This window comes from Solanum lycopersicum, chromosome 4 (assembly GCF_036512215.1).
Source record: "Solanum lycopersicum chromosome 4, SLM_r2.1".
NCBI lineage: Eukaryota > Viridiplantae > Streptophyta > Magnoliopsida > Solanales > Solanaceae > Solanum > Solanum lycopersicum.
In genome coordinates, this window is record NC_090803.1 from 57,392,699 (window position 1) to 57,409,980 (window position 17,282).

The 17,282-nt window shown below is 36.9% G+C and overlaps 1 protein-coding gene and 1 long non-coding RNA gene across 2 annotated transcripts; both read right to left on the reverse strand.

Annotated features, from left to right (window-relative positions):
* Positions 1 to 9,004: 9,004 nt before the first annotated feature.
* Positions 9,005 to 11,650, reverse strand: LOC104647120 (uncharacterized). Its single transcript, XR_741225.4, has 3 exons — positions 11,325 to 11,650; positions 10,753 to 11,023; positions 9,005 to 9,101 (listed from the first exon to the last, which is right to left on the reverse strand). It is a non-coding gene; the product is annotated as an uncharacterized lncRNA (long non-coding RNA).
* Positions 11,651 to 12,357: 707 nt separating this feature from the next.
* LOC101261913 (protein trichome berefringence-like 7) lies at positions 12,358 to 16,208 on the reverse strand. Its single transcript, XM_004237685.5, has 4 exons — positions 15,062 to 16,208; positions 13,598 to 13,756; positions 13,035 to 13,339; positions 12,358 to 12,912 (listed from the first exon to the last, which is right to left on the reverse strand). Exons 1-3 carry the CDS (start codon positions 15,862 to 15,864, stop codon positions 13,051 to 13,053), a joined length of 1,251 nt encoding a protein of 416 aa, XP_004237733.1. The 5' UTR covers positions 15,865 to 16,208; the 3' UTR covers positions 12,358 to 12,912; positions 13,035 to 13,050.
* Positions 16,209 to 17,282: the final 1,074 nt, after the last annotated feature.

Genomic DNA, 17,282 nt, shown 5'->3' on the forward strand with positions numbered 1-17,282 from the left:
CACCATGATTGACAATTCAAAATGTTTAAAAAATGTATGAAATAAAAAATAAACTTATTTGAATTTCGAAAATCAAAAAGTACCACATTTAGAAATGGAGGGAGTAATTATTTTTCTTTCATGTTCTTGAAATAAAGACTAGTTTAATCTTGTTCTCAAATATAGTGCATTTGTTGGAGAGAGGTAAGGGTGAAATAGTAAAAAATACTTTTATTTATGATTTCGCAAGAAACGTGTAAAAGTAAATATCATAATTAATATGAGACAGAGGAAATACATAGACAAATAACGTTCAGAAATTAAACGTTGTATGTACACTATAATTTTCATAGAATTAAATGATCAACCATTATTAGCCTTTGATAAGGCAATTGTTAATATATATAACAAAATTAAGATGTTGTCGAGGACTATACATGGCTATTTTCAAGAGCAGAAGTTGTAATTTGTGATGATTTGTTCTTAGCATGCAATAAGTTATGATGATGAACTTCTTCTAATTCCTTTTTTGTTCTTATTATAATATCATCCTTTTCATGCAAATCTTCTTCAATTGAGAGTACTATTGTCTCAAGTTTCCCATGAGGTTCTTCAACAATTGCTTCCTTTATTTTAACATGATTATCAATGTGTTTCACTTCTTTTTCTTCAACTAGCATTGTACTCTTCTTTTTTTTCTTCAAGAAGTATGTGCAAAAAGCAAGAATAGCTAGGCCAAGTAAGATGCAACCGAATGTCGAGAAAATGAGTATTACTATGGTGTAGCTTTGATCAGAGGAAGGTGGTGGTGGTGGAAATGGGAAGTTGTTATCCATAGTTTTGATGTGTTGGGAAATTGTTATGAATTTTGTTGAGAGTTCTTGATGATGACTTTTGAAGTTGTGATGAAGAGTATATTGAGTTCTTGGCTTCTTATTTATGTGTGGTTTTCTAAAGGTTTAATTTATTTGTATTACTTTTCTTTTCAGTCGGAAAAAAATTATTTCTTTTCTTTTTTGGTAATTTCTTAATTTTAGGTTTCAACATGATTTTTGGTACATTCTACATATTTTTATTTTAAAATTACTTATTAAAATATATTTTTTATTTTTTTAAATTTCGTGTTAAGTTAAAATCAGATAAACAAAAGAGGGGTTTTCTCCCTTTGTTTTTAGGGTATGCTTTGAAGTAAGCAAAGACTTGGCTCTCATGTGAAGATATAGGAAGTCTTAATTTTGATGCGTTGATTGTAGTGAAGAACACTTTTCCCTTTGTTGCACTCTTTTACAAACGTAGTTATTTTGCTTTTTAAGTGATCTTCTAGTGTCCTACTCCTCAAAACATGGAAATTCTATAGGAAACTCAAAGGCAATTGTGGTGTTTGAGCTAATTTTACGAAATATATATCATATTTCATCAAAAACAAATATCAGGTAATTCAACATGCAACTAATTTCACAATACGTGTCAAACTAAAGTCAATGTCGGAGTAAGGATTTAAATTAAAAAAATACAATATCTAAAGAAGTAAACACACGAATAAACTGAAAGAATTCAACATACCCTATAAATACATTAAAAATAATTTTAACTATATATAAATACTATAATTTGTTTGAATGAACTCCCTGACCATTAGTTGGCTCAGCCATAGACCAAGGATAGAACAAATAAAAAAAATCACTTTCACTGATTACTAAGTCACACCGTTAATTCTGCTCTAATCATGTTGAGTACAAAATAAGTTCCATTATTGATCCACCCTTTTCTTCTCCCACTTCGCTTGAATATGTTTTAATATAATAGCTAGTAGATCTCTAGAAATTCTATCGATGTACATAAAATTGAGATTAAGGGAGTAATATATATTATTTGAAAATTACGTATAATATATTATAAATTATAATACTTAATAACTTAAAATATTTTAAAAGAACATATAAAAAATTTAGTCGATTCTCCGAATTTTATCCGCGCGACATAAATTGGACAAAGGGAATAACATATATTATTTAAAAGTGATACAAAAATTAAAATACTATAAATCACAGTAAATAATAATTTTTATAAAAAATTCAATTGATCGACTCTTCAAATTTCACAAATAAAAATTAAAAAATATGCACATATATCGGACTCGCACTTACAAAGACTTCTATCAAGTTACCGTAACATAGTTACATAATAATATAATACAATATAATATAATGGAGTAATAAATTTCACATTTTTTTTTGGTTAAAACTAAGGTAAATATGAGCTTTGTGTGAAATGGACCTTAAATTTCGCCGCTCTTTACTTCTTGTCGCATAAAATCATTTGAGGACATTTATTTTAGGTAGTTATATTTGAGAAATCCATTCAAGCACTTCAAAATAATTGATTATTGTCATCTTTTGATATTGTGTAACAATATATTAGAAAAAGAATAAAAAAGAGTTATTGTTTTGATTCTTTAATAAAATCAATGGATGCTTTGAAGGATTTAATATGGATGTCACATTATTATAGGAGAATCTGAGTAATATAGGTGTTTTAGTTGGATATCATTTGACTAGGATTAGGCATATTATGGTTTAAAACAAAATAAATGACTGAACTAATTTTTTTTCTAAAAAAATTGATTTCAATTTGTTCGATCAATTTGATTATTAATTCTAGAATTTTGGTTATTTGGTTCGGCTTTCGATTTTAAATTATTTTAATGCGGTTAAATCGAAAAATCAAAATCAAATTGCATTATACTTACAATTACGAAAATTCTCACAAAAATTTTTCAGAAAAAAAATTCTAATTTTTTCATAAATCACATTCGAAAATTGTGTTTTATTCATTGTTAGTGATCTTCATTATTCTCCATTAACTAAACTAGTAACATACATTTTCTATTATTACACAAGAACTCCACTTTATTGTATATACTAATGAACATTTTTGTGATTTGCACGATCATAAAAACTCTCTGTAAATTTAGAAATGAACTTCTTATATATTCTTACAAAATCAATAATATATATTAAAATGTTTCCTCTGATAAAATAAAGTAAAACATGAAATGAAAAGTATATAGGTAATATAAGTAGAAATTAATTGTATTTTAATATCATTTCTTAATTATTATTTTTAAAATTTTATTTTTACCCGTATCTAATCTCCCCGTCATTTGTTCATACCATAAATAATAAGCTCTAGTTTAGAAAATATATTATTTTTTCTCAATATATCATTATTCTCTTCTTGATTATCACCACTGTTTGCCAGTTACCTCTCTTCCTTAAACTCTCGCTCACCACTCTCCCTCTCTCGCTCCATCTCTCGCTTCCTCTCACTTTTATACAAACACAAGTGTATAAATAGTGTTACTGTTTGTATAAAGCAAGAAAAGATTGTATATTCACTTGCAAATGTATATATCTTCGTCTTATATGCTTATAATTATACAATACAAATATTTCTCTGCGCAATTTTTTTGTCTTTCTCTTTTTCTCGTTTTATACATACACAAATTATACAATTGATTTGTATACAACTGATTTTTTTTGGATATGTTTAGCGAATTATACAATTGGTTTCTTTGTATATGTATAGCAAATTATACATATTTATGTTTGTTATGGAGCACAATTATGCGAACTTTGCTATAACACACAAATATAAATTTGTGTTTGCTATATGTGAAAGTTACTCTTTTTTAAATACTTTTTTTCTACTTTAATATTCTCATCACCAATGAAAACTCTAACGTCTTTCATCTTTCTTCATCTTTTATAGTAATTATCTTGCCTAATTATTTAATCAAATTTAGATTTTAAAATTAATATAATAGGTTACACATTAAAGAGACTCGAATACAATAAGTGATAGTTAATAGTAAGTAATTAAAAATATGAGTTACATGTATTCATGAGAAATATTTGAAGCACTGACTTTTATTTTTTTGACATTTTTTTGTTTTAATAATAAAAACAGATTTAAAAATAGGAAAATGGTAAAAAAAATTGAGAAAAAGAAAAATGTGGTTATTAGTTATAGAGTTGTAATACCACTTTGTCTATGCCCAGTTATATAGGAATATACATAGATATTAATTTTAAATTTCCAATTACCATATATTTGGATAAATAAAAAATTGTGGTGCTAATTCAATTTTTTTTATTTGTTAATGTTTTTATTCATGAACTTTTTGATATTTTCATAACCATCTACAAAAATACACAGGAAAAAAAATTCTTACATAAATAACGAACAAAAAAGAAAATAAATCAACAAATTAAAAGAAAAACACACATATAATTATAACAAAACCTCCATCTATTTACATTCACTACTTAAATAATACATTTCTCTTCAACTTATTTCTAATTATTCTTATGATTTATTGTTCAATGTTCATTTTCATTTTCTCATTTTTTTTCTTTTATTAGTATAGTTTTTTCCTCTTTTTAAGTTTTTTTTTCTTCATCTTTTTAGAAAATTATGTACTTAATAATGTACCATATGGTATTCATTTTGATAAAGACCATGATATATTCTTCAAGATTAATCATATTGATGTTCATATTAATTTGGTATAAGTTCATCAAAATGAGAAGGAAATTTAATTATCTTGAAGGATTTCATCAAGAGATATTAGCACAAATTTTTGAATGATTTCCAAATATTTTGAAGATTTATTTGATTTCATCTAATATTATTCTATTTGTTTATATATTATTTTGATTATATATAAATAATTTCATGTTATTCAACAAAAATCAAGTTATGAAACTCTACTGATCATCATATTAGAAATCTCAATTAGCAATTTTTACTCATTTTACTTTGCTCTTCTTATTATTATCATGTGAATGAACAAAGATAAAAGGTTATACAATTTTATTTTTATGTATAGATGTTTATCGAGTTCTAGTTAATAGTTCAATTTCTGTGATAATTTGAAGATATAACATTACACATGAATCATGATACATTTCTCATTACTATTGCAAATTGGTAATTGCTGCCCCTTCAAATATATGCTATGGTTTGTCATAAAAACAATCATAAAATGAATTAACAAATAAATAAAAAACAATCTTTTTAGTATTTTTAAAATTTTTTAATAAAAAAAAGGGGAAAATGCACAAGTACCTTCTCAACCTATGACCGAAATCCCAGAGACACACTTATACTATACTAAGGTCCTATTACCCTCCTGAACTTATTTTATAAGTAATTTTCTACCCCTTTTTAGCCTACGTGGCACTAGTTTGAAAAAATTAAGTCAGCTATCCTTGGGCCCACAAGATACTGCCACGTAAGTGTGTCTCTGAGATTTCGGGCATTGGTTGAGAGGGTACTTGGACATTATCCCTAAAAAAAAGTTATTTATTGAAAAGAATGAAGAAAGAATTTCCCCTTACACATTAACTATATTAAAAATAAAATATATCATTTCTTTAAGTTCTCTTAATTATTGAGAAACATAAAAAAAGTATGTGACATTTATCTTTTTTTTTTAAAACCTCTTCTCTTATTTAAAAATTGTTTTCTTGTAAAAGTATTTTACTTGATTAAATACAAACAATTAATTATTAATGGAAGAATTATTAATGGAAGAACATTTACAACAAAAACTCTTCACATAACTCACACATTTTTAGTTTTCACTCTTATTAAAATAATTTTCATTTTATTTTCTTTTTTTAACCTTCTTCTAATTATAAATTTTAAAATAACAATTTAAAAAAAAGATATTTTAAGTTATTTTTTCTTTATTATTTAATTTCGACCAATATATCTATCTAGGTATAAAGTTAAAATATTAGATATGAAATAAGAAGATGTAGTATCTTTCTATATTCATTTTTCTCCTAAACTTTTAGCATTTTCTCTATTTTTTTCTTCACCACTGTAATATTTTAAAAAATGATTCCAAAATCTCCTCTTAAAATTTACTCTCCATCATTCACATTTTTTTATCTGTGTAACTTCTATTTTAAATTGATAATTAAAATATTCATGACTTCAAAATCTTTCTCATGTGAACAACACCTAAATTAATTAATGTGCAAGTTATGTATTTATCTTATCTTACTTAGTTGCTACAAGTAACGATTTTAAACTCAAGAGATTTTTAATAGAGTTTTGCATTTTATTACCATTATTATTTTTATATATTCTATATTCTTAGTATACTAATAATTTGGAATATTGTCATCGCTGTTGTTTTTCCCGTTCTATAATAATTATTATTATGTCGCCATCTTTTTATCTTGAGTGTTTGATTTTCATATTAGATTCACCCTAGTTGAATAATGCAAATATAATTGGTATAGGTATGATATCTCAATATACTGAAGATGATTTTCACGAAATAAAAGACTACATTTTGTCATTGTACAAGCAACAAATTTTAAAAGATGTAATTTTTTTAGATATATATTACGATATACAAGGCCCTACCCCCCTTAACCCCAAGGCCCTACCCAACCCCCCCCTCCTAGCCCCCGGCCTCGAGGAACCCAGCCCCTAAACCCAACCCTACCCTACCCCCCGGCCTCGGGGCGCCAGCCCCCGAGGCCCTACCCTAACCCCCCTCCTACCCCCCGGCCTCGAAGCACCCTACCCCCTCCCCCCTCCTACCCCCCACCAGTCCTCAGGGCGCACGCCCCGAGAACCCCCCCCCCCCCAGTCCTCGGGGCGCACGCCTCGAGAACCCCGCCCACCGGAGTCCTCAGGGCGCACGCCCCGAGAACCCCCCCCCCCAAGTCCTCGGGGCGCACGCCTCGAGAACCCCGCCCCCCGGAGTCCTCAGGGCGCACGCCCCGAGAACCTCCCCCCCCCCGGAGTCCTCGGGGCGCACGCCTCGAGAACCCCGCCCCCCGGAGTCCTCAGAACCCCCCCCCCGCCCCCCGGAGTCCTCAGGGCGCACGCCTCGAGAACCCCCCCCCCCGCCCCCCGGAGTCCTCAGGGCGCACGCCGCTAGAACCCCCTCCCCCCGGAGTCCTCAGGGCGCACGCCGCTAGAACCCCCTCCCCCCGGAGTCCTCAGGGCGCACGCCCCTAGAACCCCCCCCCCCCCCGGAGTCCTCAGGGCGCACGCCCCGAGAACCCCCCTCCCCCCCCGGAGTCCTCAGGGCGCACGCCCCGAGAACCCCCCTCCCCCCCCCGGAGTCCTCAGGGCGCACGCCCCGAGAACCCCCCTCCCCCCCCGGAGTCCTCAGGGCGCACGCCCCGAGAACCCCCCCCCCCCCCGGAGTCCTCAGGGCGCACGCCCCGAGAACCCCCTCCCCCCCCCCCCCCCCGGAGTCCTCAGGGCGCACGCCCCGAGAACCCCCTCCCCCCCCCCCCCCGGAGTCCTCAGGGCGCACGCCCCGAGAACCCCCCTCCCCCCCCGGAGTCCTCAGGGCGCACGCCCCGAGAACCCCCTCCCCCCCCCCCCCCCCCGGAGTCCTCAGGGCGCACGCCCCGAGAACCCCCTCCCCCCCCCCCCGGAGTCCTCAGGGCGCACGCCCCGAGAACCCCCTCCCCCCCCCCCCCCCCGGAGTCCTCAGGGCGCACGCCCCGAGAACCCCCCTCCCCCCCCCCCCCCCCGGAGTCCTCAGGGCGCACGCCCCGAGAACCCCCCTCCCCCCCCCGGAGTCCTCAGGGCGCACGCCCCGAGAACCCCCCTCCCCCCCTCCCCCCGGAGTCCTCAGGGCGCACGCCCCGAGAACCCCCCTCCCCCCGGAGTCCTCAGGGCACACGCCCCGAGAACCCCCCTCCCCCCGGAGTCCTCAGGGCGCACGCCCCGAGAACCCCCCTCCCCCCCTCCCCCCGGAGTCCTCAGGGCGCACGCCCCGAGAACCCCCCTCCCCCCCTCCCCCCGGAGTCCTCAGGGCGCACGCCCCGAGAACCCCCCTCCCCCCCTCCCCCCGGAGTCCTCAGGGCGCACGCCCCGAGAACCCCCTCTCCCCCCCTCCCCCCGGAGTCCTCAGGGCGCACGCCCCGAGAACCCCCCTCCCCCCCTCCCCCCGGAGTCCTCAGGGCGCACGCCCCGAGAACCCCCCTCCCCCCGGAGTCCTCAGGGCGCACGCCCCGAGAACCCCCCTCCCCCCGGAGTCCTCAGGGCGCACGCCCCGAGAACCCCCCTCCCCCCCTCCCCCCGGAGTCCTCAGGGCGCACGCCCCGAGAACTCTCCCCCCCCTCCTACCCCCGGCCCCGAGGCCCTACCCGCTCCCCCCCGGTCTCAAGGCTCCCAGCCCTGAGGCCCTATCCTACCCCCCTCCTCCTACCCCCCCGGCCTCGAGGCTCCCAGCCCTGAGGCCCTACCCTACCCCCCGGCCTCGAGGCTCCCAGCCCCAAGGCCTACCCTACCCCCGGCCCCGAGGCCCTACCCCCTCCCCCCCGGTCTCAAGGCTCCCAGCCCTGAGGCCCTACCCTACCCCCCGGCCTCGAGGCTCCCAGCCCTGAGGCCCTACCCTACCCCCCGGCCTCGAGGCTCCCAGCCCTGAGGCCCTACCCTACCCCCCGGCCTCGAGGCTCCCAGCCCCAAGGCCTACCCTACCCCCCCTCCTCCTACCCCCCGGCCTCGAGGCTCCCAGCCCCAAGGCCTACCCTACCCCCCCTCCTCCTACCCCCCGGCCTCGAGGCTCCCAGCCCTGAGGCCCTACCCTACCCCCCGGCCTCGAGGCTCCCAGCCCCAAGGCCTACCCTACCCCCCCTCCTCCTACCCCCCGGCCTCGAGGCTCCCAGCCCCGAGGCCCTACCCTCCCCCCCTCCCCCCGGCCTCGAGGCTCCCAGCCCCAAGGCCTACCCTACCCCCCCTCCTCCTACCCCCCGGCCTCGAGGCTCCCAGCCCCGAGGCCGTATCCCCCCCCCCTCCCCCGCCTACTATCCTAACCCCTACTACCCTACCCCCTACCCCCTTTCCCCCCTACCCCTACCCTCCCTTCCCCTCCCCCCAAATCCTCTACCCCCAACCCTACCCCCTACCCCTTACTACCTTACCCCCCTGCCCCCCCTCTACCCCCCTACCCCCTACCCCCTACCCCCCCCCCCCCCAAGAAAGATATTAGAAGTTTACCTCAACATGCCAGTCAAATCATATAGCGCGCATGCCCGATGGATGGAATATGTGGAAAGCCTTTCCTTTTTCCTTGCCTAGTACGATGATCAAAGATAACATTATGACATGGTTGGTGACAAAATGTTAGCAAGAAATTATGAAACAAACAATCTTTTAAGGAGACAAAAAAACAGAAATTGGTCCACTAATCCACATTAATGATCTAGAATGCCACTGGTAAATTGACAACCAAGAAGGACTTTCTACATATTGACAGACAAGGACTTCCTAAATATGAGGAATTGAAATACTCGAAATCAGAAATACAACCTAATTAAGCATTCACACTGATTTAGAAATTTCTAAACACAAACTATTGGTAAAATGATTGCGACTCCTGTAGAAGTATTTCAAATTGCATCAAGGCACAAACATGGCAGCATTGGAACATGTATATCATTAACCAACCCTATTTCTAAACAGGCTTGCCAGATGCTAGACGAAATGGGAAAGATTTACAGTATATCATTTATTTCAGAATTCATATAATGAGAGGGGAAACCAACACACAAACTCATTTGACAGTATCTAAGAGAAGGAAGAAATAAACACAAACATGATCAATATATATTTAAAAGAAGAAAAAGAAATATGTATTCATGCTCTCAGAAAAGAGCCAACTATTAACTGCAGAAAAATCATTTAATGAGTACACTTTGAAAACACTGATTGTAGACAGACTTTCAGGACAACTTATTATCAAGACAAGGACAAACAAACTTATAGTTACACAGATAAAGTTGATCAATTTTATATCAAAATATAAGAACAGGAAATTCAATGACAGTTAGGCTAAACAAAAATTTACATCGACATGAATTAGATAAAAAGCTTAAGCACATAAGCAGCCGATATCCATAAATGGTTTCTCGATGCTCAAAATAGACGATGTGGCAGATCAAAGAATCAAAGCAAAGCTAAAACTCGCTGTTAGCTAATTATTTTTTAGAGTAAATTAAACCCCAAGGAACGAGATACAAATGTAAGCTTAAATGATCCCAAAACATGAAAATTAAGCACTATGTGCATATGTAAAGCAGAATTGTTTCAACAGCCTATTAACACTGGAAATTTCTTCAAATGTTCATAAAGCAAAGTGGACAGATAAACAAAGGAAACAAAAAAGCTGCCCTTTAGTCGCTAGCTCATTTCTCTACCAAATCGTAGGAAGATGCCTCACGATTCGCTATTGTATGTACTACTTATCTTTTAAGACCATTTTCTCCAAACATAGTAGAAATTGCTCGATATGATGTCCATTGTAAGAACTAAGAAGTCATTATGAGCTGCCAAGTAGGTAACTGATTCACTCTCATTGCCAAATTTCAAGGAGTTCTTTTGTTTAATATAAGGTTATCCCAACTGGAGCTTTGTTATGATGCAGAATCAACGACAAGATGAGATGGTGCATCAAAAATGTGATATCTACAATTCAAGATATGGATAAATCTTATTTCTCTACCTTTTTCTCCTTAAGATGTCACAACACACCATACAAAAGGGTACATCTATCCCTATTTTCATTTCTATGTCATCAGACAGAATAATGTGATGTCCTAAAAACAAGTTGTAAAAAGGATAATCAGCCTGCATTGTTAATTGTAAATATTGTTTCTTCCAATAATCAGCACAACCAGGTAAATGTACATATGCTCAAGGAGAAGACAAGAAATCAGAAACTCTCACCTCATACTTTTGAACCAAAAAAGCCCAGAGAGTTTTACACTACTGTCCAGGACTTCGATCGACTCCAATAGAAAGTAAATTTGTAGATATCTCTTTCCATAGCGCCAATCGTCCACGAACAACCTGGAACTTGCTGTGGAGTTCCCCGTGCAACGTAATCAGTTTCCTAATCACATCTGTTTCTCTTTAAAGGCTTGGAAGATATCATCATAGATTGTGGAAAGCCAGAATCACTTTGAATGCTCTCTTTTCTGGATGATTATGATTCCTCCTGTGTTGAAGTTTGCACGTAAATGTTTAAATTTTCCATTCATCCAAAATACTTCTTAACCATTAAAAGAAAACTTAACTCATACATAATTTTTGAAACAGTGAACTTGTTCATACAAAGGGAAGTCAATAATCAAAGAATTCAACTACCAAATATCACAATCTCGGCCAAAAAGAAAACCCCAAAAAAAGAAATCACAAAACCCACCCATATTTTCCTTCCGTACACAAATTGACGCAAGAAACCCCATAAAAGAAATTGAATGATCAAACCATTAATCAAAAACATAGACAAGACTCACGAGTTCGGAGGAATGAGAAATCGAGCAGTAACAGTTGTATGATTCGATTTTCCGATGAATTCGCTGCCATTGCTCGTCTCTTCGCCACTGATTATTCATCGCTCTGTTCTTCAAGAGAAGGAAGAAGAAACTTATTCTTCAAGAAAAAGAATGAAGAAGAAGAAGCTAATTTGAATTGATTTAGATATCCGTTAGGAGCGGACAACGGAAGGATCTCACATTTTGAATTCCCCTTTGCTTTTATATTTTATTTTTTGGTTAATCATATGGTAATTAACAGATTATTATATTAATTAATAGAAATATAATTTGTTAGAAGGAATGAAATATGTTAGTTTATACTACGTTTGGTACATCTTAATTGGATTTAAATTTAAAGTTATAAAAAAAAAATTATTAAAGTCACGAGTAAGCATTGAAATGATAACATATTCGTTAAAATCTCACGAGTCAGCTAGATTCCAAAGAAGATAGTCTGTTAGATTTTGTTTCAAAATTTTAAACGGTGAGACTACTCATAATGTTTCCCCAATTTATTACGGAAGTTCTCATACACTTTTTTTTCAGAAAAAAAAAATTCAAGAGGTGTTAGATACATGAGTTAATAATACACAAGAAATAAATAAAAATCATTGTAGTTCCTAAAATTTTGCTCGAAATGAGAAAATATGCGTGAGAAAAAAAAACAATCGAACTATACATATAGCTTCCCCAACTTGTTACGGGCGTGTTATGGTTCAAATCGACTGAATTAATTTTTCTTTTATTTGATTTCTTTTTTTTTTTTGGTCGGTTTAGGTTATTAATTCTAAAATTATGATTATTCTATTCAATTTTCGATTTTTAACTCGATTAAACCGAAAACCTGAAATTAAATTGCACTATACTTGCAATATACAATTTACACTACACATGGGCAGTTGAAAGGTTCAAACCCAATTGAAAATTATGTCCAACCCAATTTCCAAATGGTCCAATGATTAATCATAATTTAAGGAGTTTCTCAACTTGTGTGTGACTATTGTGTCCCAAATTTGAAAATTTAGTTATTTATTAAATTTGGTATAATCAAAACCGAGAAAATCAAATTTATTTCAATTTGGTTGGTTTAACATTTTTACCAAACCGAATCGAACAGACCGAACGCCCAACAGACCAATTACCAAATCCACCTATCATCGCCGGCATAACCATAAAAAAGATCGAGACCCCCGGTAATCTCTTGCAGGGCGCACAAGGCAAGGCCCTTAGTCTTACCTCATGCAGTTTCTTTCAGGATCAAATTTTTAACTTGACACAAGTCAAATATTATGTATTCCTAATAAATTGCACGAGTACAAGCTCTCCATAACTACCACATGATTAACAACAACTTCGCACGTTGAGATCGGGCTATGTGAATCATCAGTATTCACATAGTCCACTATACAAATAATAAGAAAAAGGTATATGATGTCTGTATCAAGACAGGTTATACTGCAGCATGCATTGACAGCATCAACATGAAACCATTGACGACGATATCCTTGCAAAGTTCAAGACAAAGACGACGATGTATTTGTTAATGGTTAAACAAGTTGAATAAGACCTGCACAAAGAAAATGTATACAAATGCTGAAATCAGACTATGGAACAGAGGATGACAGGTTCGAGTCCAAACACATTATCTAACAGATGTTCGTAAGGGAAGAGAAAGAATAGGAAACGTACTTGTATATCCGTGAAGTTAATATATCTGATCCGAGAACAGGAAGGTGAAAAGCAGTTCATTCCACATATCAGGCACACCAGGTAAGCAGTAATGGCTGCAATCAGGCACTAATGGATTATCACTCCAAGTACCAACATGTGCATCGCTCCGGTATGCCCCCATCGGAGTGACATGCAGCAATGTCACGGGGCTGGATACATTTCTCACAGTGTCAATAATTATGTCTGAAAACAGATCCTCATCCTTTCCGTTGGTTTCCGACCAAGGCAGTCGTGTCACATTGCATGTATCACGGGATTCGTCACTGATTCGAGCATAAGTAAAGACTCATCAAATTTAGAAAGATTTATATGTGGAGAAAATATAGCTTTTACCATGGAATAGATTTTGATATTAAGAACACAGCTCATGAGATCTTCATAGAACAAATATGCAAACTATATCCAAGTGTCTAATGAATCAATTGTTCAATCGAAAGCCCAGACATAAATTTTAAATTTTCAATGGAAGTCATAGCAAAATCAATGGAGACGAGCAGGTTATATCAGAAAATTAAGCACACCTCCAATGAGTAGCTTCGAAAGTCCGAAAGAATACACGTGTCCTATCAGTGTTGACCTTCTTTTCAACCCAAGATTTCCAAGTAGCTAAGGCATGCTTGAAGGCGCCATTTATCGTCATTCCGAGTTTCATCTTTCCATCAATCTGGAAGTACCACCCCCTGTCTGAAGAAGCATGTCAGAAGAGTTCTCTAGACAAATTGGTAAGTAACTTTGCCATAAAGCTTTTACCAGCATACAAAACATAAAAAGCTCAAACAATTTTACTGCAAAAGTAGTGATCTTAGGATATTAGATGAGTAAGAGGAAAAGTAGTTCAATTTCTTGCATATCACGATGTCCTACAGATGCTGGTATATCACACACACACGAGCAATCATGCACGAGCAGAGTATACCAGAACTGTGAAAATTTGAGAATTGTAAAGATATGACAACTAGGACTAACTCAACCTCAAAAGCTAGCCATGAGAGGAGGAATACCCAAGTCCATATAAGCAAACCACCAATCCATTTTCCAACCAAGGTGGGACTCTAACCCACTCTAATACCCCTTTCACGCCCAAGCACAACTGAAGCGTGGACCAGGAGTCCAAGAAGGGTAAAGATATGACGATATTGGCAGATCAAAGACTCAAAGGAAAGCTAGAACTCACTGTTAGCTAATTATTTTTTAGAGCAAATTAAATGGTTAGTACTTAGGACAGAAATTTAAACCCGAAGGCATGACATACAAATGTAAGCTTAAATAATCCCAAAACATGAAAATTAAGCTACTATGTGCAACTGAAGCATGGACCGGGAGTCCAAGAAGGGTAAAAATATGACACCCGTGCCTAACTCAACCCCTAAAGTTAGCTTATGAGGAGAGGATTAACCAAGTCCCATATAAACAAACCAATGCGGGGCTCTAACATAAAGTCTCTACTGTGATCTAAAACAAACAGATTCTCTAATTTTGTGAAGTAGATATTTTACATGGATAGGGGAAAATCGTATCTTATCATATAAAGACAGTGACTTGGGTGATGTAAGACTCTCTTGTCTCATATGATGAGGATTCAGTGAGGACAGTGCCAATCTTGCTAACTGTTTTTTTGCAGATCTCAGATTCTTAATAAGACAACTCTCAACATTTCATAGTGTCCATTTAAAGACTACAGAATCACAACTGCGACAAATCTACAAGTCTCCTAAACTTATAGCTTATATCAATTATAATGAAATAGATTCAGGGCTTGTGCTATAATTAATTGATGACCATCTACCTTTTCAAGAGCATTTTACAAAATCAGAAATATACAAATGGTAAGTTTCCAAGCTAAAGTTCTATCACAATAGAGTTGCAATATAGTGTACGAAGAAAACTACCATAGTAAGAAAGGGCATAACATCAAAAGCAAATAGTTTCAAACTAAATAATAATTGACATCTTCAAGAACAAGGAATTCATCATGAATCACTTACAGTTCAAAAAGCTTCGTGGGAGTCCACCAATGACCGGTATTAAAGATTAGTATATCAGATTGAATCCATTCTTTGCTTATATCATCCATCTTATCAAGCATTAGTGCTTTCTTGATCCTCTTTGGTGAACGTTTTGGTGGCGCACCAGGTTGTACAAGGAAAATTGACCTATAAAACTCAACTGTTAAATTAAACGAGCTAAATCGAACTTGTAAATGCCTAATCTGTCTAGTGATCTTTCTTCCTTTGACTTCATATACACTTTTTTTGTCCTCAACACCAGTCATCAATATGCATATCATAGACTCCCATTGAGTTCTACTTAATGAATCACCAACAAACACAACCCTTTCCCCCCTTAACTTTTCCAAGATTTCATGAACATCAAACCTTGGAATTTCACAATTCCTAGGTTTCCACCTCCACTTAAGATACTCTTTATCCTCCCTCCCATTAGCTAAACAACTAAAACCTTGTTCAGCAAAAGGACATTCTGATGCATTGTACAAAGGATAGCTTTCATCAGGCACCCAATTTCCAACAAAAAAATTACATTCACCACTAAAGTCACTTGTTCTATTCTCATTCTCATGAACAATTGGTTCTGGAAAAGAATATATATTGTATAAATAACCAGACCCTATTGCCACAAGAAACAACAACAATAAGGGTCCAATCACAAGAACCCCATTAAAAGAATGAAAAACCCAAGTGTGACAATGTTTCATCTTGCCAAAGTTCAAATCTTTAACCAAATCTGACCTCAAATGGCCACAAGAACTGAACTTTAACTTTTTCACCATCAGTATGAACACAAAGAACCCTATTAAAACACCCAAATACAGAAAAAGAAAGAAAAAAAACAATCTTTATCTCTAAATCAAGAAGTAAAATAAAGATTTTGAAGAAACCCCATGAAGCTAAACAGGTTATTATAGCTGGAAAATTAGTTAAACAAGAAGAATAAATGGATCTTGAAGATTTTCTTCAGTTGTAGCTGGCTGATTAGGACAAACAGAAGACAATATGGGCAAGAACAGGGGATATGATTGTCATTTCCCAACTCTCAAAGTCCGAATATGATATATGAACTAAAATTTGGTGGTAAGTAAATATAGCATAATACTAAACTATATCTTTATATGTTGGAAATCAGGTGCTGACTGAGACAAAATATACTGCTCGTACGGCTGCAACTCATTCCCTAACATATTTTAATGTACAAAATTTTTGGTTGTTTTTTACTGTTTTGTCTTTCCTTATTGTTTTAGTTTCGATTTGATATTAAAGCTCGATTAAATTTATGCTACACAATGCTGAATTCATTTTGAGATAACACTTTTACCAGAACCTTTTTTCATATTAAAATTCCAACTCAAAGTCTTTAATTATAGATGAAACAATAGCGGAAGTTTACTTTTGTGACATCTTATATCAATGTTAGTTGTTACAAATAGTTCCATTCCTTTTTAGAATTAGAGAACAAACATTATTAAGTGAAACAGTAGAATTACATAGAGTAAATACCTAAATAGATACTTTCCCCTTTTCAAAATAAGTGATATTTTAATTTTATTTGTTTTGTTTTAAAATAAGGATAATGCTAAATGATAGAAAATTTTGTAAAATTTGATCAGAAATTTAAAAAGTCTATAATATATATATTTTATTTAAAAATAAATGAATATTTTATCAGTCTGTTAATTAAAAGATATTAAAGTTAAAACCTTTTATATAAAAAAGGTGATATATGTTATTACTCTTGTTTACATAATCAAGAATTATTAATAGTAATTTTTCTTTGATTGAGGGGTAATTTAGTAAAAGGAAGCCTTTGTTTTTATAAGAATGAGCAATTTTTCAAAGGATATATCAAATTGAAAATGCTACTTATTTTAAAGTGGAAGAAGTATTATTATCATTTATCAGAACCTTTCAAATAAATTAGATAAACTTTTCCACGTTAAAGAAAAATGTAAATACATATTTACACATAATTTCAATTCTCATATACATTTTTTTACTTCACTTCAGTATTTATTTATTTTTGACTAAAGCTATTTAAATGCTTTAATTCTTCAAACTTGAATACAATTTTCAGATACAAAAGTTTAATTTTATTTTATCCACCTTAATTTATAACCTCGAAAACCAAAAAGGACACGTGGCGTGCTCCCATGTCTCCGACAATTTTCACCAGTCTTAAAATCCAATTTGACTA